Genomic DNA, 20,282 nt, shown 5'->3' with positions numbered 1-20,282 from the left:
AGTCCCTCGCGGGCAGCATCCATCTCCTCGCAGCCTTCAACCTTAAGACTCGTGTGACAGCAGCTTAACCGGAGGCTAGACTTCGTCACGCTTGCACTGCCGCCACAGATTCCCCCTACGACCCTCCCCCTCCTCACCCCTAACGCTACCTTCCCCAACGCTTCACATCTCCTCCCCCTCTCTCTTTGCAACACGACTCCTCTCCACTCGCTCTGTAGCTTGTGAGACTGGAGGCAGCCTCGGTGCGTAGAGAGAGAGAGAGCGAGGAGAGAGAGAGACACGAGAGAGAGAGAGGAAAGTGAGGCTTTCCCAGAATAGAGCATCAGGAGGAGGTGAGAGGGATGATGATGGAAGCCAGCTTTGACACTGAGGAGAGTTTTGACGATCCGTCCTGTCTCACCCCGCAGCACCCCGGCTCCGTATCGCCGGCCAAGAGGCAGATCAAGGAGGTCAAGGAGACCAAGATCACGGTGAGTACCAACTTAATCCTCCTCTTCATCTTCTTCTTCTTCTCCATCCTCTTGAGTCTCCTCATGGGGCAGAAATAAGTTCATCTTTTTTTACTATCATCTGTTGACATCGTCCTCAAGCCCAAAGCATAATGCATTGTGGGATCTCGTTGGAGTATCGTGGGTTTCCCGTGCATATTGGATTCCACATTAGTCTGAATGAAGAAGCTGCCCGGGAGACGACTGACTGACTGACTGACTGACTGACTGACTGACTGACTGACTGACTGACTGACTGACTGACTGACTGACCTGATCCATAATATTGATCTAATGCTCGTCAGAGAGGAATTAACGCTCCGCTCTCGAGACACTGAGATGCGTTTCATTCTTTTCTCTCCGGCAGATTTTAAATGTAAAGTGAAAAGCAGCTGATCAGGAGACGGTTGTTGGTATTTTTAGAATCGAGTTGTTGCTCTGTGTGATTCTGTACCCCCCCCCATCTCCACATGTAATCTGTAGGGCAGTGCAGGTCACACACAGCAGCATTATGAGGAGCCCCCCCCCCCCCCTCTTTGATTACAGTAGTATTTGAGCTGCAGGGTCCTTCGTCCGTCCGATGAGGCTCATTACAGAACACTGAGGAGGATCACATGTCAAAGTGTGTTTGTCTTAAGATGCCCAGACAGAAGCTGTGGTTATGTAACCTGGTGTAATGATGACTGGGGGAGTGGGGGAGTGGAGGGGGCAGGCGACCGTGTGATGATGATGAGGATGGTGGTGGTGGTGATGATGGTGAGACAGACACACAAAGGTGGTTTTGTGTCTCACAGGGTCTGATTTTGTTCTCGCTGACCTGCTGCAGCCGCGGGAGCCGTCAGTCTATTGTGAAGGAAAATAAATAATAAAAACCAACAGCGCACCAGACCTGTGAGACGCAGCAAGTCCAGTTTCCATGGTGACAAAAGCAATAGCACTGATTAATGGGTGTTGAAATGGAAAACAGAGGGAGGGGGGGTCCACTGAAGACGTACGGTCTGACGTACGGTTTCTCTTTCAAAGCTTTCTTCGCTCTCAGGAATCTGTGTTTGACTCTTTGCTTGTCAGATTCTCAATTAGTTCCCAAATAAACAGCAGAGAAGAAGTGTTTCTGATGAATACATCTGATGTCAGCCTTCAGTCCAGTAAACAGGAGCCGTGCGTGAATATTAAACCTTTCTGCTGCAAAGATCAACACAGAGTCAGGAGGCGATAGCGGTGGCCGGATGACGTCAGTCCACAAACGGTGTCTTTCTTTGTGTTCGTCTCCGGTGAACCTCGCGTTACACAACCCCATCCACAGTTGTCATGGAGACGCACACATCCGTGACCGTCGTTGGTAAAATGAACGGACCCTCGCAGGACGAGGAGGCTCCGACGCTTCAGAGAGGAGACACCGCTGCAACCTTGTTCTCACCTTCAGCGAGTGGGACCAATCAGAGCAGATGCTTTCTGAGGGTTTCTGATGCTTATTAAACGTTCACGTGTGGTTCAACTTGATATGATGCGTATGTTTAGACACTCGGAGGGGGGGGGGGGGGGGGGGAACAGCAGCTCGTTAAAGAGAGTCTCATTGGCGGGACTCTGATATTGTTTTGTTATGTGAAGGTGTGTGTGTGTGTGTGTGTGTGTGTGGAGATCAGGGGGGGGCGGGGTCTTTTACAGCAAAAGTAATTTGTCGCGTAGCAACAGCAGCAGAGCATCCTCCAGTCACATTCACTGAAACCTTCTGCTGAGAGAGAGAGGAAGTGTTTCAGCTTGTACCTCTCTCTCTCTCTCTCTCTCTCTCTCTCTCTCTCTCTCTCTCTCTCTCTCTCTCTCTGAAGCCGTTTACTCTTCCATTGTGTTCGGCAGAGCAAAAATAAATAAATTAGTAAAAACATAAAAATGTGTAATGAAGCAGCCTGGAGCCTGGATATAACCCCCCCGCCCCCCATGAGAGGGAATGTTTATGAACGCTGAGTGAGGACAAAATGTCCCGATCCACTCTGCACTCCTTTGTGTTGCTTGCAGCTTTGTTTTGTGTTAAACTGGAACATTGACCACGTTTGCGTGCAAAGAATATTTTGCTTTTTGCCCTTTATTCCAAAAAAAAGAGATATTGGATTTTTGCCGAAATTACGATATTTTCTAACTCGTTTTGCAACCTAATTGAACATAAAGTCTCTCCTGGAATTAATTATTTTGGCCCACGGGCAGGAGCAGACATTGAATACAATGCTTTTCTAAATGTACACATTCACTGGGAAAGAATAGGAAACTAACCGTGACCTGAAGACAAACAACCGTGAGGCGTTCATTCTAGTTTTATATGCAGTGTGTGCAAAGAAAACCGAAATATTGATCCTGCTGAAGCAGCTTGGGCGATTCTGTCTCTGAGACGATCCTGAAAATGGGCTCAACCAGAGCAAAGTTGACCTGTTTCACAAGTTGCAATGTTTGTTTTTTGCACCTGCTTCGTCAATGGTTTGCGTACATGTATGCGTACACGTCATCTTATCATTTGTGGCCAATGCCGTTATTTGATTATAATTATCTGCCGACATCACCGCGCATCCCTGATTCCCACTAAGCTCTTTACATGGCTAACGAAATTGATTATTCCGCTAATATTTCCGTTTGCATGCAGCCGATCATACTGCGGATGACGTAAATCAGACCCCACAACTTGCGTCCGATGCTACGCCCTTTAAATACCTTAAATCTCACTTCTTTTATAATGTTTAACAGCAGGTGTGTCTGTACTTCCAACCAGAAATGTGGGCTTTTCTTTTGGGCATGCTTTTCTACTCCAACTTTGTAAACTGTTGGCTATTTGTTTTGTTTGTTGAACCCACAGAGCTGGTGGTAAACAGGAACGAGGCCTTGTGTTGCAAACTGGGGCAGAAACCCAGATACAGGAACGCTTCTCAAACCTGAATAACATCGGCATATCTCGTACGTCTAAATCAGAAATGCTCCACTGGGAATAAGGCCCATCTACAAGGTATATGTTGTTTACATGACCCATATCAAATCCAGAATATTGTCGTTTCAGGAGTAACATTAGTGTGCATGTAAAGTCCTTCAGTGATGAAATATGGCGAAACGGCGTGCTGCAGCAGTACATGTCTGAAAGCTGGCCTTCAGATCCCTCAGAAGGATTTATCTCCTGCTGTGTAATAAAGGTAATCTATATCAATATTTGATTCCCTCACTAAGCGGCTCTGAAGGAGAAGGAGTAACTTAGCCAGCCGGCCGTCTTTTAGATGAATGGTCTCATTTTGTGCTGGATGTGAGAGGCAGATAAACAGCAGTGGTGATAGATGTGGAGCCGGCGTAATGGAAAGTCTGCTGCCCGCGACAATCAGCACGATCTCTGAAGCAGAAAATGAACAAAGTGACGGGTCGACACACGGAGTACATCACCCTGTTGTTCCCATTTAGGTTGTGAAGTGTTGCTGTGAGTTAATGCGTCTCTTGTTTATGCACGTTTCAGCTGTTTCCTGTCGTATCGCTGTGCCCGCTTGGCGAGTAGCCATGTCAGTGTTTCCTCTGGATTCCTGCTAATTACACGACGGAGAACGAGTATTACTCATCTGTTTCTGAAGTTGTTTATCGGGAGTTGTTCAGATCAAGTGCTGCGGTGGCGGTGCAGAGAAGGAAGAGGTCAATGTCGAGCGTTTTATTGGTTGTTCAGCTTTTTTTTTTTTTACAAGCTCAATATTAGTGATGTGTGAAGCTGCAGAGTTTTATGCAGAGCAGCACCGAGCTTATCACCACGAGGCTGCTGCAGAGAAGAGAACCTCAGAGACGGATGAATCGTAATGTGGTTCATGTGTAGTTATACGTCTTACCTGAGTTTTGTTTCTGTCTAATTCAAATCAATATTTTTGTATTAGCAATGAAAAATAAGTTGCATTTCCGACTCCAAATGAAAGATAATGTTACTTCTTCTCTGTTGGATAAAAATAGGCAAATGTTTGCTAACATGTTAGCCATATTAACTTTATAAAGCCATAGTAGTGTAGTCACTGTTTACAGCTCGATGTGCTGCTCTGTAAGTGGCTATAATCAATATACTTACAATAAAATATGTAAATGACGATGAGACAATGTGAAAGGGGTCGCAAGTGATGAACCAGAGAATTATGAGCTGAATCTTTAGCTCCCTTCGGCTTTACGGAGCTTTGTCGTGAGTTTCCGGACCACAACGTCTCTGCTTAGGTTCTCTCTGTCTGCTTTCATCGTGAAAACCACCTGAACTCTACCTGCTCAGCAGCAAACAGCAGACAGACACAGTTAGAGACCAGCTGGTGAACATTGTGGAGCATTTAGCAGCTAAACAGACAGACATTTCCCCAGGAGGTGGTGGAGACCAAACATAGAGCTAAAAGAGAGAGAATATTTAACTGTAAGATGTTTCCTTATATGAGCCCTTTCACACATGTAGCACACAACTGGAGATGCGTTCTCACCTACTGGAAATACTCTTCTTCTTAGGTAGAGCGTGCAGGAGGCGGGACATGACGCGGATTACACAGCGCCCACATAAACTGTTCGTAATTTGGTCATAAACATCAGTTTCTTGCACTAGAATTTGTCTGACGAATTTTACCAAAATTTTACCAAAATAAATACTAGAATCTCGCCGTCTCTTGCGTCTCGCTTCCCATCAGTAGCCTCACACGAACATGAACTGGCACCATGTTGTTCAGATGTCTGACCTTTTTATTTTATTGGAAAGTGAAGATAATGCAGCCGTTCTTTTTGCTCCAGCTGGTGAGCGCTCCGTGTTTCCCCCCTCAGTCTGTGAGACAGCAGCACAGTGCTGAGCTCTTGCAGCAAACACTGTGACTCAGTGTGTGTTTCTGTGTGTTGGTGGATGAAGCATCCTGTCTGGACGCCCGTGTGGTTGTGCAGCAGCAGCAGCAGCAGCAGCAGCAGCAGCAGCAGCAGCAGCAGCAGCAGCAGCAGCAGCAGCAGCTGACATGGCACAGAGGGCTTCTTGCGGTGCCAATGAGGGAGGGCTCGCAGATGGTGAGCGTTACATAATTGCAGCCCCGAGAGTAATTGAAGACGCTGTGGACCGTGGAGTCTGTATTCAGGCCGAGTGTTGGCTGCATTTATCTGCAGCGCCGCACATTCTCAAGTGTGTGAAGTTGGTTTATTCGTAGTAATAAAGGTTTCTCTGTGTTCTGGAGAGGACAGAGTCGTCTCTCTCGCTCCCTGAAGGCTCACAGGTCACCTTTACTCACGCCTGACCTTTTTCCTCTCGTCTGCATGATCCAAATGCAGTGGTGGAAGAAGTACTACATACCTTGATGTATAAGTACTACATGTGTTTCTCATCTCTGGCTTCTTTGCTCATTGTTGTATAACTTTTAAACCATTTTAAATGTTTTTATCGTTGTTTTTCTGCCATTTCTATCGTGTAAAGCACTTTGTACCTTTGTTTTAAAAACTGCTGTAGAAATAAAGTTTATTGTTATTATTACCAGTAAAAGTCTGAGACCTGGTGATGAAACCAAACCAGCTCTTACACGCTGTATTTTATAACCAGTAAATATATCTGTTAGATAAATGTAGTGGAATGAATAGTATAATATTTCCCTCTGAATTGTAGTGGAGTAGAAGTACAACATAGCAGGAAATGGAAAGCCTTTTAAAACCTTTTAGATGACGTCCTCGGTCATATTGTGCACTTATTTAACCATTTATGATTTGTAAATTTTTTTTTATCAAAACATCCAATTATCTTTTCTTCCTGTAAAAATAATACATGTAGTGCTCAGAAAAAGTCAGAATATGGATGTGAAATGCAGTATGCTCACGATGCTGAGAGCATATGTGAGTTATTGTGAAATCCAGAAGATGAAGCTCTAACTTCTGTTCCACTGTGACTTTAAAGACGTCATTCCAACTCCTCGTGTCCTCTTCTGTGTCACAGATCTGTTGTTTTCTTTCGCTTCTCGGTTCGTCATCCTCGTTTTCTTCCTCTGTGTTTCTCTTCAGATCAACTGTGTGACCTTCCCTCTGGCTGGAGAAGGTCCGGAGCAGCAGCTCCTGAAGCCCAACGAATGGAGCTACTGCGACTACTTCTGGGTGAGTCCAGCTGGAACACAGGAACTACGGTGGGACTATAAAGTTAAACAATAGTATATAAGGATTTAAATGAAATCTAGCGGTGGTGGAAGAAGTATTCAGATCTTTTAAAGTAGAAGTAATAATACCACAGTGGAAAAATACTCTGGTACAATTTAAAGTCCTGCATTCAAAATATTACTTACGTAAAAGTAAAAAGGTATTTACATCAAATTATATTTAAAGTACCTCAATTAAAAGTACTCATCGTGCAGAATTTCAGAATAATCTATAATATGTTACTGGATTGCTTTAATGTGTTCATCTCTTTAATAATGCAGCTGGTAAAGGTGGAGCTAATATTAATAACTTTACATACAGCCGGGTAACTGAATCTATAATAATATATCATAATTTATTAGTTTATTTATATTTTGTATCATGAAAGTGAATCAGAAAAGTAACTAAAGCTCGTCAGATGAATGGAGTTAAAATGAAAATATTCCTCTGAGTTGTAGCGGAGTAGAAGTATAAAGTAGCATAAATAGAAATACCCAAAGATAAATCTAAGGGATCATTATCAAAAATGTTTATTATGTTAAAAAACAATATATAGATTTTGCTATTAGCCACAAAAAACGTTGTGTTGCTGCGTACACGATGATTGTGTTTGGTCCTTCGACCCGAAAGCTGCAGAAGCTTCCTGTCAACACGTTTTGTTGATCGTTGCTGTTTAAAGTGCAGTTAAAAGCGTCTCACGCTGACATTAGATTACGTGAATAAAACAAATGGATTTAACATGAAGGCACAATCGACCGGCTTCTCTGCAAACACAGAGATCATCCTGCTTCAAATGTCATTTTCATGTCAGTCTCCGGACATTTCCATCCTGAATTAGATTTGAATAGTAAAAGCCTTCAGCTGCATCAGTGAGTGAAACCCGACCCCCCGTTTCCTCTGTTGTTGCTGCTGCCGTCTGGCTCCTTGTCGTGTCCTGATGTTCTGTAACGACCTGCTGTGTGGAATCAAATCTAGCACCTCTTGACCCACATCAGTCCTGTCACAAAGCACTGCACATCCACCCCACAGTGCTTGACTCACACACACACACACACACACCAACGCATGTCCTCCTTGACATGTAAGTGTGAGTCACACATTCAGAGCTCTTTCTCACAAACCCCCCTACATGCTCTCAAACATACAGCACAGAGGCGTTTCTGCACGCTATGTGGTTTGTTTATCGGCTGAGGTGATGCTCTCCTCTTACTCATCTTCTTCCTCCTCCTCCTCTTCCTCCTCAGACCGACAAGAAGGACCCCCAGGGGACCACCTCGGTGGCGGGGTTCGAGGTCCCCCTGCAGAAGCAGCTGAAGGGCAAACAGATGCAGAAAGAGATGTCGGAGTTCATCCACGAGAGGTAACGCAGACTGATGACAACAAACAAAGTCGGGAGATCAGTAATTATGTCAGCGACCTCGTTTCATGAAGAATAAGTCTGGTTACTTTTTATATTTCTCTTGATTATTAGTTTATTTTTTTAAATTATATTATTTATACACATTAACAACATCTCAAGGCTGTTTGTGAGAAATCCTCTGAAAGGAGGCAGAAAGAAAACAGGTTTTTATTCTTTCTATAAATGATGAGTTGATAACGGGTCCGTAGGGATCAGAGCTTCTGTCTCTCAGCTGTAATCGATGCTTGAACCCAGTAATTAAAGGGGCTTCAGATCTCCGCTGAGCACACAGGAAGTGCATTGATTGTTTTGGCTCCCACTGAATCTGCAACAGGATGTCAATAAACGACATGAATAATTAGGAGTTGAGTGAAAAGTTTCACATCCGATCCCACGTCTCTCTCTATGGCAGCAGCTCCGCCCACTTCTAACCGAAGCTCTATTCACTGCGGTGGGAAGTTAACGAGGATTCTTCTCTGAATAAACTCAAGAGGCCAAATCCCTCAGTGAGGTTTCTATTCAGCGCTGACCTTTCCGTGTTGCTGAGAATCTGAAACATTAAGTCAAAGAATGGGCCTCGCGACCTTCTGCAGGTGACAGATTTACTCAGGTGTGGATGGTGGATGTGAGGCCGGTGCAGGAAGTGAATGTCACACAAAGTACGAAGGGGATTATTGATGTCAGGGGTCACGGCTGGATTCCAGCCTCGGCAGTGAATTGTGGTGGAAGCTTCAATCTGCAGTGCATCTCTGAGATGATGTGTGTTAGAGGTGCAACACATCATAAAGCTCACGGATCGGAGTCAACGATGATCAGGAGGAAATGAAAAAGGGAGCAAATATAACTCATAGAGATCCCCGATCACGCTTTTCTGCGGCTGATATTAATTATCCATCATTGATGGTCCACGTTGGCAGATACAGATGCCTTTGCTGTCTTTTGTTTGATAATAGCAGCTGGTGTACAAGGATCCAGACGATGTTTCACCGTCACAAAAATCATTTCAACGCTCTGAAGTAAATGTAAACGATGAGAAACTCTAAATATTATACTTTTACTTTGTCACAGTCATCTAGAGTGTTGTTTACATAAAAACACACAATTTAAATGAAAAACTAATGAAGGATTGTATTCTTATTGCTTACAACAGATCTTGTCATTAGTAGTTTTAATGATGTTCAGAGCTTAGTGTAAACAGCTCATAATTCCCTCTTTAATGTGAAAACATCTCCTTCAAACTACTGGATTTATTCAAGTTTCTCACGAACACTACATTTTAGGAGATTACATGTGAACACATCATTATAATTATACTCATTTTCACTGAACAGAGCCTGAAGGCATCATGATGTAACTCTATGGACCTCCGTTCGTTATCAGAAAGCATTAAAGCCGATCTCCTCATCGCATATTTTGACTGAATATTGTCGGATAACGATTGTCAGTAAATCTTTATTTCACACTGTGATGGTTAACGTTAAACTGTGTAATTAGGGGATCCGTACGGATGACGATACACCACTAATCCGTCTCCTCGCTGAAGCAGTTTCTGCCCTGCCCTTGAGCCAGGCAGCTCAGGTTTTCACATCTCTGTCCTTTGTGTTTTTCAGGATAAAGATTGAAGAAGAATATGCCAAGAACCTCTCCAAGCTGTCTCTGAGCCCGCTGGCAGCGCAGGAGGAAGGGTGAGTGAAGTAAACAGCAGCTCTGAGAGCCAAACAGTACGTCGGTTTACTGAACAACTGGCTCTAAGAATAGGAGCTCATACCCACACTACTTCTCCATGTTACTATCATCAAACAGTGGAGGTGTTTTCATGTTTGTCAGCAATATAACACCAAAATCTTTTAGCAGATCTCAAAATCGGCAGACAGAAAAGAGGCTTGGCTCAAGAAACGGTGTGTTTTGGTCGCTCTCCAGCTCCGGAGATTCCTCGATTGCAGAACATTTTTGTTTTGGCAATAAAAATGAAACTAATGGAGACACGAACCCAGGGCTGTCCTCCACCAGAGACTTCTTATTTGTCGATAAATCAGGTTTTTTTTTGAAACACAAAAGCACCACTTTATATCTTGTGCTCATACGTTTCTGGGAAGTGAGTCATCCAGCGTGAAAAAAGCATATCAATGAATAATCCATTAAATAGATCTTACTCGACTCGGCCCAAAATGACAGGTTAGTCACTTAATGATTCAGAGGAGGGAGGCCCTGCACAAACCAAGGTCCAGATAAGAAATGTTCAGGGTCGGACGGTCGGAAAGGTTGTAAACAACCTTCAAACCAACAGGTTAATCACATTTATCTGGCAGTAAATTACAACCCAGACTGTGCGTTGTAAACAGCCTAACTTTTCAAAATAAAGCGGCTTTAATCCAGCACAAATGTCCGCCTGTCTGGTCTGACTGCTCATGAATGTTTACGGTGGTATTTATGGTAATCTATATTACAAGTAAAAGTCATTTTATTTGCAGCAAAATGTGCTTAAAGTATCAGAAGTAAAAGTACTCAAAATGGCATCATTCAGAGTCTCTATTTTGATCTATTATTGTTTATATTTATTATAATTTTATAAGTGTGGTTTGCTGATACATTAATGTGTCGCAACCTTTTAATGCTGTCACTTTTTATAGATTGTTGGATATTATATCCAGTAAAAATGCGTCTTACTTTGTAAACTTATGTGTTTTTACGTGTAGAATAATAAACTGTACTGTAACTAGTAAAATGTCGTGAAGTAAAAGTATAAAGTATCATAAAATAGGAATGCTCAAATATAGTGCAAGTACTTAAAGTTGTACTGAAGTGCAGTACTTTAGTAGATGTACAAGTGTTCACGTGTCAGTAGATAAACAGGTTTCATTTAAAAGCCTTGTTCATGACTAGAACAGCCACCGTGTCGTATTTCCCTGTTTTCTGTTTTAGTTCAAACGTAAACGACATTAAATATTTCCAGGATTTATTTGACATCAGTCTTTTCTCAGGACTCTCGGAGAAGCCTGGACTCAGCTGAAGAAGAGTCTTCACGATGAGGCGGAAGTTCACCTGAAGTTCTCCAACAAGGTAAAGTCTGATGAGGACACTGGTTTACTGTGGAGAGCTGAACACCTTTCATTCATGGAGCGATTGGATGATCGATTAATAGTTTCGGACATTTTTCAAGCAAAATGTTTGATGGTAAACTGAACATCTTGGTGGTTTCTGCTCGATGATCAGAAAAGGCAAGAAATGATGTATTACGACGGTCTTTTCCCATCGATTTGTAAAGACTTTAAGTGTGAAAATGCCTGAAGTTAACGTTTTTTTAGCTTCCTCTAAATCACGAACACTTTACTAGTGTGTGGATTGGTGTGCATCTCTCTGCACCTTCAGGTCAAGCGTTTAATGTTTCCAATCATCTGAAGTAATGGATACTTGATCCGACCGCGTCCTGAGGCGACGGGGCTTGTTTACCTCGACCGAAAGAAAGTGACCCGTGTGCGGTCCGATTACCGGCCATGCAGAAGCTGCACGCCGGCCTCGGCTGCAGCCTCGAATACCGCAGCGGCGGCGGCCTCGGAGCTCTTTCGTGGCCCTCTGTTGTCTGATTAATTAGCTCCGTGTTCTGACGAGGCCCCGCAGCCTCCTCCGTGCTCCACCGGTGCTCCGACGCTGCGCCGCCTCGTTATGAGACGGGTGAGGGGAAGGTAATGCGTTGGCCTGCAGAAGCTCCGGCTCATTTTCTAATAAGCTTCATCTATATCTTCCAGCTTTGGCATTTGGACTAGATTAGCATTCTGCGTGGAGAGCCCACACTGCTGACTGCAGCTTATTGAAGAGACTTTGTGGGAGTGTTTGGTGGGAGAAAATGAAGCCGAGACTTAAAATGTAATCGTGTCCCTTCATGGTGATGGATGTGACTTTGTAGAACAGGAAACAGGATTTATTAAGCAAAAAGCCCTGAGAAGTGATGCTGTACTTGGGTTTTAACCCTCGACTGTAGACATCGTGGCGTCACCCACTGGTTTGTGGACTGACGTTTTCAAGCCTTGACTTTGGCATTTTATACATATACGTCTCTGGTAGAGACCTGTCAATCACCGTGTAGCCCCGCCCTAAAGCATCCCCTGCTTTATGGTCTGTGTGACTCTAAATGGACCATAATGTACTAAATGAACATCATGCTGTATTGAAGAAGACTTGAAACTAGAGATTGAGACCATAAACTCATGTTTACAATGTTTACTGAGGTAATAAATCAAGAGAGAAGTAGAGTCATTTTCTCATAGACTTCTATACAACCAGAGGAGTCGCCCCCTGGTGGACACTAGAGAGAATGCAGATGTTTTATTCGCCTTCTTCACATGACACAACAAGAATTATTAAATGAACAGCTGAGCGACTTGTCTTCACAGCTCCACACTGAGGTAGAAAAACCTTTGCTGACGTTCCGGGCAGACCACTTCAAGAAGGACCTGAAGAAGTACGACCATCACATCGCCGACCTCAGGAAGCAGCTGGCCAGCCGCTACGCCAGTGTGGAGAAGGTACCGAGTCCGGCGTGCCGATACAGCGTCATTCCTGTGTTTCCCTCCAAATAGTGACGGACTAGTTTCACAAGAAAAACACACATCAGTGTTTGTCTACATCTCAAAGTTACATAAGAGCTTCAGTAGCTCCTACACTGGGAAGATATTGGTATCTTGTTACAGCCTCCCACCTGTTCAAATCAGATCATGAATGAATTCCCTCTGCACACACACACACACACACACACACACACATTCACTTTCTGGGTGTTTTCTGCATGTTGTGATGGTCAGCATTATTTCAGCCGATTGTCAAAACAGCTTTATGATATTCTGGATTTTTTTTTTTAAATGTATGGTGATTCTATTTATTTGTTCTATTTAGTTGTTGTATAAAAAAGTACATCTTTTTTTATTCCATCACTGAGGTATATCTCTGCTATAAAAAGTGTTTCCAGCCCAAAACAAACACGTCTCTGCTCTGCTGCTTTAGTAACCTGATCAGTGGTTTGTAGTTTGACTCCATCCCACATCTTTTCTTTCCGTTGTTGTCTCTTGAAACAAAGAGACTTTCTTGGCATCGCTGTTACTGTATGTTTACCTTTCAAACTCGATCCGCGATCACTCATTGTGTCTGCGTTCACACGTCCCGCTAAAAGTGTGTGTGTGTGTGTGTGTGTGTGTGTGTGTGTGTGTGTGTGTGTGTGTGTGTGTGTGTGTGTGTGTGTGTGTGTGTGTGTGTGTGTGTGTGTGTGTGTGTGTGTGTGTGTGTGTGTGTGTGTGTGTGTCTACAGTCCCGTAAAGCCCTGGCGGACCGGCAGAAAGATCTGGAGGTGAAGACCCAGCAGCTGGAGATCAAGCTGAGCAACAAGACGGAGGAGGACATCAAGAAGGCCCGGCGGAAATCCACACAAGCAGGTCAGAGGTCACAGAGTCGGAGCTTTGAATGAGAGCCGATCACAGTTTATTTGACGTGTCACCAAATAACTGCACTGAGACACGTGGAACACTTCAGGTTTAAACTGATATTTAAACATCTGTAAACTTGTGTTTTTAAAACCTTGAGTTTTAGTTTAAACCTGGAGATTTTCCATGTGTCGTTGTAGTGTTTTTAAAGGTAAAACGTGTGAATCACAGCTAAAGGAAACCGTTAAATGTTCACAATCTGGTTAATTTTTTCTGATTTGAATGCCTGTCCGTGTCTTTTAGTCAGTTTTTTTGCAAAAATGTGTGAATCGTGATTAACGCCGCCGCCTCAAGGCCGGTCACAATGTCATCACAGGGATGTGATTTTATTCAATTTAAGACACAGTTTGGCACATTTCTTGTAAAACATTCCCAATATATTAGAATAGAACTCATCCAACAGTCTTTATAGATTGATGAATACTGTAAAACAGCCATAATAACAGATTCATGTCCACATGAAATCAGGATCTTTGAATGGTGGTTTGTGAGCGCCCTCTGCTGGAGCTTAAAGGTTTTGCTCTAAACCACTAATAACAGACATGCAGAGCTGAAAAGAGATGATTTAAAACCTTTGGAGAACTAAAGGAGTAACCGTGTAAATGCTGACCTCTGACCTCTCTCTGTGTCCTGCAGGAGACGACCTGATGCGCTGCGTGGATCTGTACAACCAGACGCAGTGCAAGTGGTTTGAAGAGATGGTCACCACCAGCATGGTAGGAGAGGGTTAATGCTCACCTTCTGAAATGACACAGACACGTTATTTCAGCTTCTGTCAGAAAAACAATGTCAATGTTTCTATCTATCGATGTTTAAAGGTGAAAATTGTTTGATTTAGCAATTTAGTATTATTAGTACAAGTACAGCAGTCGGGTCGAAGTTAATGTCCATTAAATAAGATGTAAGGGTTTAACAGGTTTTCTCCTTTTGTCTTCAGGAGCTGGAGAAACTGGAGGTTGAACGGATCGAGTGGATTCAGCAGCATTTACGTCAGTACACGACTCTGAGACACGAGACGGACATGTTCAATCAGAGCGTGAGTTCGAGCTCCTTCTTCCTGTATTCAAACGATTCTGAAGGTGTAACTATCAACCTGAAGATGATCTGTGGGCAGAACGTACATTTAAAGTTACACATCTCCTATACAATTATACTAACGGACAACAGCCACCTGTATTTAACCTTTATAATACATTTAAAGACCTTTTTGTAACAGTGATTTAGTAATTGCATCTCATTTGTTTAATTTGTACAAAAAAACAAGTTAACTAATGTGCAACGGCAGCGTGCTACGGTTGTAAGGACCCGTTAAAAATCCCTAAATTATGATGTAATTGTTGGTGTGTGTGTGTGTGTGTGTGTGTGTGTGTGTGTGTGTGTGTGTGTGTGTGTGTGTGTGTGTGTGTGTGTGTGTGTGTGTGTGTGTGTGTGTGTGTGTGTGTGTGTGTGTGTGTGTGTGTGTGTGCGTGTAGATGGTGGAGCCGGTGGACCAGCTGCTGCAGAACGTGGATCCAGCCAAAGACAGGGAGCTGTGGGTGAAGGAGAACAACACCGGCGACGTCCGACCCGTGGACATGGACATATAGACCGCCCTGACCTGGGATCAGCTGTTCTGTCTTCAGTATTACAACACATACACAGAGTCACAGCTGATAACACTGATCCAGGGACGGTGCATGTCCAGACCACCGAGGTCTGCTCATCCTCTCTCCGGCTGGAACAACAGCAGGAAAGATTCACACGTGACGCAGTCAGGAAACGTGATGACGGGTCAAAGTACCAGCATGTTCCTCCTAAATTTAAACCCTCTCATAATCAACATTAGCTTATTGAATGCCATTTAACATATTCTGCTGTTTACCTGTTGTAAAGTTGACACTATTAGAAAAATTACATGTATTTTGAATCGTTTAATTTAGCTTCAATCTACACTTGTCACAGTTCGAGTGAGCCAAACAAAAAAAACACAAAAAAGTCGAATTATTGATATTACCTTTATTTTAGATACGGATATTGAGATCTTAGACTGAATATGATATATTTTCATATTTTGCCGGATCATTTTTGGTGGAAATGCATGTTTTGAATATCTTGCTTTTTCTGTATATGGAGAGCTGCACAATTTGTGGAACCGCGATGGTTGTTTTCGGTAAAGTCCGTTGAAGTTACACAAGGTATCCTGGCAAGTGACAGAAATTAGGAGCTTTTCTCTCTCACACACACACACACACACACACAACAAAAACACAACACATGTATAGCAGTAATAGCCGGTAACCTCAGTTGTTTAAAAAATAACAAAACACACATACAGTGCTTTTTTTTGGAATGTGATTTTGATTCTGGTGGTGGATCACATTTAGGCCCAGGGTCTATTTTGGATCAGTCCGGAGGAAAAAGGTGGTCCAAGTTACACTGAAACACCTTTTAGTGCCTAACGGTTGTATACCTGGAATGTCCTTGACATACTCTACTGCATCAGTGTGCATTTGTACAGGCTAGACGTATTTTGCTGTCAGATGTTCTAACATCGACGAGGTGTTTGTACCGTACGACGTTGTTTGTTTTATTTTTTGGGGGTAAATGTACAGAGGATAACTTTGCTTGAAAGCGGAAAAATTCAGCAAATGTAAAAAACACTCGCAGACCAGAACGTTATTGATCTGAAGCTGATCCCAGTTGCCCAAATGAAAAACGCATTTATATCAGAGACTGCATGAACAGTGTGTGTTTACATGTGTGTTTGTCTTTTGTCCTTTACATTTGTGGTCGATTATTACCTTTCTGTGGGCCGTCTCTTTAAAATCTCTCAAAAGCACGAAGCCGATCAGATGAAGATTAAAGTCGTAATCCAGCTGCTGAGCACAAGAAAAGAATTGCTATTAAAATATTAAATATATATATACCTGTATATATATGCTCACCTGCCTTATCACCAACATTCATAATGCGTAGAGTGCTTTACATTATTTTTGTGTTAAATGAAAATGCGCAGGTTTAAATAGCATATCTGTCGTAGAGGTTTTATCAGTGTGTGTCAATGTTGTGCACTAAATGTAACAAAGTTATTACGTTCCAACTAAATGTCTCAACGGTTTCACAATGACGTAACGGTCGAGTTTACTGCCCCCCCCCCCCCCCCCCCCCTTCCCGTGATTAACATTTTCATAACGTGCATTCAAATCCGATGTTCCCGATGTTTTACGAATGTTTGATCATAGGTGAACTCTGTCCAGACGGTGTGCTGTGGAATGCAGTGTCCAAAATAAATCTCCTCTCTGAAAAGATTTAACATCACGGTGTGTCGTTATGTAACTGTGTTGGGAGGCAGGAAGCAGTTTGTAGTTTAATCAGCTGAAACCTTTGATCTTTGGGTTTCCAAACACTACTGGATCCAGTCCAGTACAGATTGGAAGGACCAGTAGGACAGGTGGTCACTGGTCTGGGGTGTATTGACCCGAAGCCAAAGAGGATGCAAAGCCAATCTTCCTCTCAGCTGTCTGATGAAGAAGCTTGACCTTCTGTGCTCTTCTTTATTTTAATTATTTTGACTCAACTATTTAACTGTATTGCAAAGAGATATTACGATACCATCTCTTATTATTATTCCCCAAATAATTTACATTTAATCCCGATAACAGTCAGTTTTCCAAATGTTTCAATGAGGACACATTCAACACATTCATAGGTCTCAAAGGAAACACACAAAGCATTAGAATACTAGACAGGTACCCTTTTAAGATGTTTATTATACATATATCTAGTATTCTATTCATATATTACACTACTTTTACAAAACGCTACAATATCAAAGTAAGAAAAGGAGTTATCTTCCATTTGGTAGAAGGCCAGTGTTTTCACTGTTGTCTTTACATATTCTATGATTTAAAACAGTCTTTTGCAGTGACACATACATTATAATTTGAATACTTGTAGCTTGCCTGACAACATGTATAACTAAAGTATTCTTCAGTGTGCCAAGCCCACATTATCTTCACCACACACTTAAAGTAAAGGAGTGTGTTCGTCTCAGTTGACCTTCAGCTCTTAAGAGGATCGGCTGATTCAGGCAGATTGTTAACCTGAGCCTAATTCCTCTCATAAGGAGCTCTCGTCCAGACTTTCTCGCTCTCAACCTAATGAATCAATTCCAAGTGTGACCAAACACTGCCGGTACGCTGCCAGACATGAGAGAGTAAATTGGCTGTCAAGGAAAGGCTGGCGAGCAAACATAAAGGGGGGGGGGGGGGGCAGTAAGAAACAGGAGTATAACAGATATAAGTTGTAAATTGTGTAATTTTTTTATACTGATTATTAAATATTTGCACTGTCCTTACATAAAAAAACAAAAAAAACAATCTAAAGGGTGAAGGGAGAACACAATGTTTACACACAAAATATGTTCTTTGTTTCTTCTTCAGATTCTTCTCTCCATTTGAGCTAATAAGCTAAAACATTTATGTTTAATTCAACACAAAAATGTGAATGAAAGTAGCTAAAATTAAAATGAAACCACATGAATTCTAGAGGCAGCACATATTGCAGTTACTGCTACCCTGCTAGCTAGGCTAGTTAGCGTTTAGCCCGAGTAGTTTATCTGGTGATAATCTTTTCCCTATTTTTTTAAGATTTAGCTGTTGTCTGATTGATGTGGTTTAACAAATACAGTACTAAGATGACATAGCGCCAAAATAGTTTTTCAACCAGGAAATAGGGGTAAATTAGCTTTGACTAAGGCAAGTTGGTAAACTAGCCACAACTAGCTAATGACCTTTGTGCTGGTTAGTCAATGACCTTACATACTTCTATTGAGCCAATCAAATTTTTTCTCCATTATAATATTTAGCCACTGTCTAATTTATTTGGAATAATACACTCAGTTACTAAGATGTTATAGGAAGTTAGAAGGCTAGCAGATAGCCGTAACTAACAGGAGTGCAGTCGTTGCAGTTTATTTATGCCTTTAATGCCGATTAAAGCAATCAAACATTGACCTAAAAAACATTGAGATACTACATCCTAAAGGGCACAAACAAAAATACTCTCTGGGTACGAAGACAAACATGCAGTACTGTCTACCTGATTATTAGACCAAAAAAATACAACAAAAAAAGAGCGAAACAGTGAAGAGGACAAACAGCCAGAACTTGAGAATTTAAACAGAAAAACAAAAGTCTTAAAATCACAAGAAGGGGCTTTTTCCACATGTTATTGCTTCTTCTCTTTCAGCTTGTCTTTAATTTGCTGAGGTTCATCATATTGTATCAACCGCAGGATGTCATTGTTGTCCATCACACCCTGAATGAATTCTCCCTCTGAGACTTTATCTAGGAAAGGATACAAATACAAATAAACAGCACAAGTAGAACGGCATCAAACACGTGGGTGAGGCTTTAAAGCAGCTGTTTAAAAGGGAGTTATTGAAGAGTTACCGTTTTCCTTCTTCCCAAAGAATTCCCAGACTTTCTCCGCCCTCTTCTCCGGCGTGTTTTCATCCTCGGGGAGGTTCTTCTGGTCGTCATTAGGAATCATGTTGAATATTGACTGAGTGAGAGTAATTTTTAAACATGTTTTTAAAGTGCATGCATAGTTTCATCATTAAATACACACAAAATAATTTAAATAATCTGCGTATTATGCAATGGATTCAGTTGGTGCCTGAAAAAATCTGAAAATGAATCAATCAACCATTTACTGGTTCGAGCTTCTGAAATATGACAGCTTGCTGCTTTTCTTTGCTTTGTATGAGTGTATATTTATTATTTTGGGCAGCTTGTCTGTCTAAAAGAGCAATTTAAAACGGGGAAATTATAATGGCAGTTTACTCCACCAGGATTTATTTATCAATGACTCATTAATCACTACTTAAAATCCCTCTAGTTTGCATTACAGAGATTTTTCAGGGAATAAAGGTGTAAAGAGCAAACATAAGGTGAAGAAAATATATAAATAAATCTAAATTATGGAACAATATACCATCTTGTTTTCAGCGTTTAACTATCTATAAAGGCTTTTGGAAAGAGGCTGAATGGAAGTCTTACTGTAGGGATAAAGGAAATATATCAAATACTTCAGCTTGTGAGTAGCAACTGCTGTTTTCTCCGCCATCATGATGAAAAAAAAAAAGGTATAAGTACCCGAACAATCTCCAGTATTTCATTTTTGCTGATGGTTCCGTTCCCGTCCACGTCGTACAGGGAAAAGGCCCACTCCAGCTTCTGCAGAGTCTTCCCCCCGGATGTGAGGTGCAGAGCGACGATGTACTCCTTGAAGTCCAAAGTGCCGTCCGCGTTGGTGTCAAAACTCCTGAACACGTGCCGCGCGTAATCTGTGGGGTCCGCGTTCGGGAAGAAGCTGGCGTAGATGCCCTCAAACTGCTGCTTGCTGATCTTCCCGCTGGGACACTCCTTCAGGAAGGACTGGTACCAGGTGCAGAGCTCGGACTCTGAGTATTTCGTGTTGGACTTCAGCTCCTTCAGGAGCTCCTTCGACAAAGCGCTGCTCTTGGTATTCCCCATCCTGCAGACTTCTTCTTCTTCTCTGTCCTCCTGTGTTCGGGGGTTTAAAAACCTCGCCGGCGTTCGTTGGAGTTCACTCTGCCTCATATATCACCCTGGCTGGCCCTCAAGGTGCCAAATGAGATTATAGTCATCACCACCTAAATCCAGACAGCTGTCTTGGAAGATTAAGGGGATAAACCGTGTCACACCACTATGACACCTTTTTTTTGAATACACAGATAAATACTGGAGGTATAAGCAGAGGATTAAACGCCACGGCTAACACTTTAAAGGTCAACAT

General features: G+C 42.4%; 2 protein-coding genes across 2 annotated transcripts; one reads left to right on the top strand and one right to left on the bottom strand.

The window, feature by feature from the left end:
• The first annotated feature begins 300 nt into the window (after positions 1–300).
• gas7a (growth arrest-specific 7a) lies at positions 301–15,067 on the top strand. Its single transcript, XM_076081601.1, has 10 exons — positions 301–470; positions 6,483–6,572; positions 7,856–7,971; positions 9,621–9,695; positions 10,992–11,070; positions 12,402–12,533; positions 13,310–13,433; positions 14,118–14,197; positions 14,419–14,517; positions 14,954–15,067. Exons 1-10 carry the CDS (start codon positions 342–344, stop codon positions 15,065–15,067), a joined length of 1,038 nt encoding a protein of 345 aa, XP_075937716.1. The 5' UTR covers positions 301–341.
• A 2,151-nt stretch (positions 15,068–17,218) lies between these two features.
• rcvrna (recoverin a) lies at positions 17,219–20,007 on the bottom strand. The gene is made up of 3 exons (XM_076086585.1): positions 19,619–20,007; positions 18,914–19,025; positions 17,219–18,808 (listed from the first exon to the last, which is right to left on the bottom strand). Exons 1-3 carry the CDS (start codon positions 19,997–19,999, stop codon positions 18,690–18,692), a joined length of 612 nt encoding a protein of 203 aa, XP_075942700.1. The 5' UTR covers positions 20,000–20,007; the 3' UTR covers positions 17,219–18,689.
• Positions 20,008–20,282: the final 275 nt, after the last annotated feature.

This window comes from Anarhichas minor, unplaced genomic scaffold, assembly GCF_050575085.1.
Source record: "Anarhichas minor isolate MPS153535 unplaced genomic scaffold, ASM5057508v1 ptg000007l, whole genome shotgun sequence".
Taxonomy (NCBI): domain Eukaryota; kingdom Metazoa; phylum Chordata; class Actinopteri; order Perciformes; family Anarhichadidae; genus Anarhichas; species Anarhichas minor.
The sequence above is the reverse complement of the archived record's forward strand: the minus strand, read 5'-3'. Positions and strand labels throughout refer to the sequence as shown.

What these genes read in the sequence shown, in the direction of transcription:
- gas7a (XM_076081601.1), top strand. Translation starts at nt 342, where the DNA reads ATGATGATGGAAGCCAGCTTTGACACTGAGGAGAGTTTTGACGATCCG. An exon ending in TCGGAGTTCATCCACGAGAG is followed by an intron (nt 7,972 to 9,620) that starts GTAACGCAGACT and finishes TGTGTTTTTCAG; the next exon opens with GATAAAGATTGAAGAAGAAT. An exon ending in CTGGCAGCGCAGGAGGAAGG is followed by an intron (nt 9,696 to 10,991) that starts GTGAGTGAAGTA and finishes GTCTTTTCTCAG; the next exon opens with GACTCTCGGAGAAGCCTGGA.
- rcvrna (XM_076086585.1), bottom strand. Translation starts at nt 19,999, where the DNA reads ATGGGGAATACCAAGAGCAGCGCTTTGTCGAAGGAGCTCCTGAAGGAG. An exon ending in AAATACTGGAGATTGTTCGG is followed by an intron (nt 19,026 to 19,618) that starts GTACTTATACCT and finishes ACTCTCACTCAG; the next exon opens with TCAATATTCAACATGATTCC. An exon ending in CTTTGGGAAGAAGGAAAACG is followed by an intron (nt 18,809 to 18,913) that starts GTAACTCTTCAA and finishes ATCCTTTCCTAG; the next exon opens with ATAAAGTCTCAGAGGGAGAA.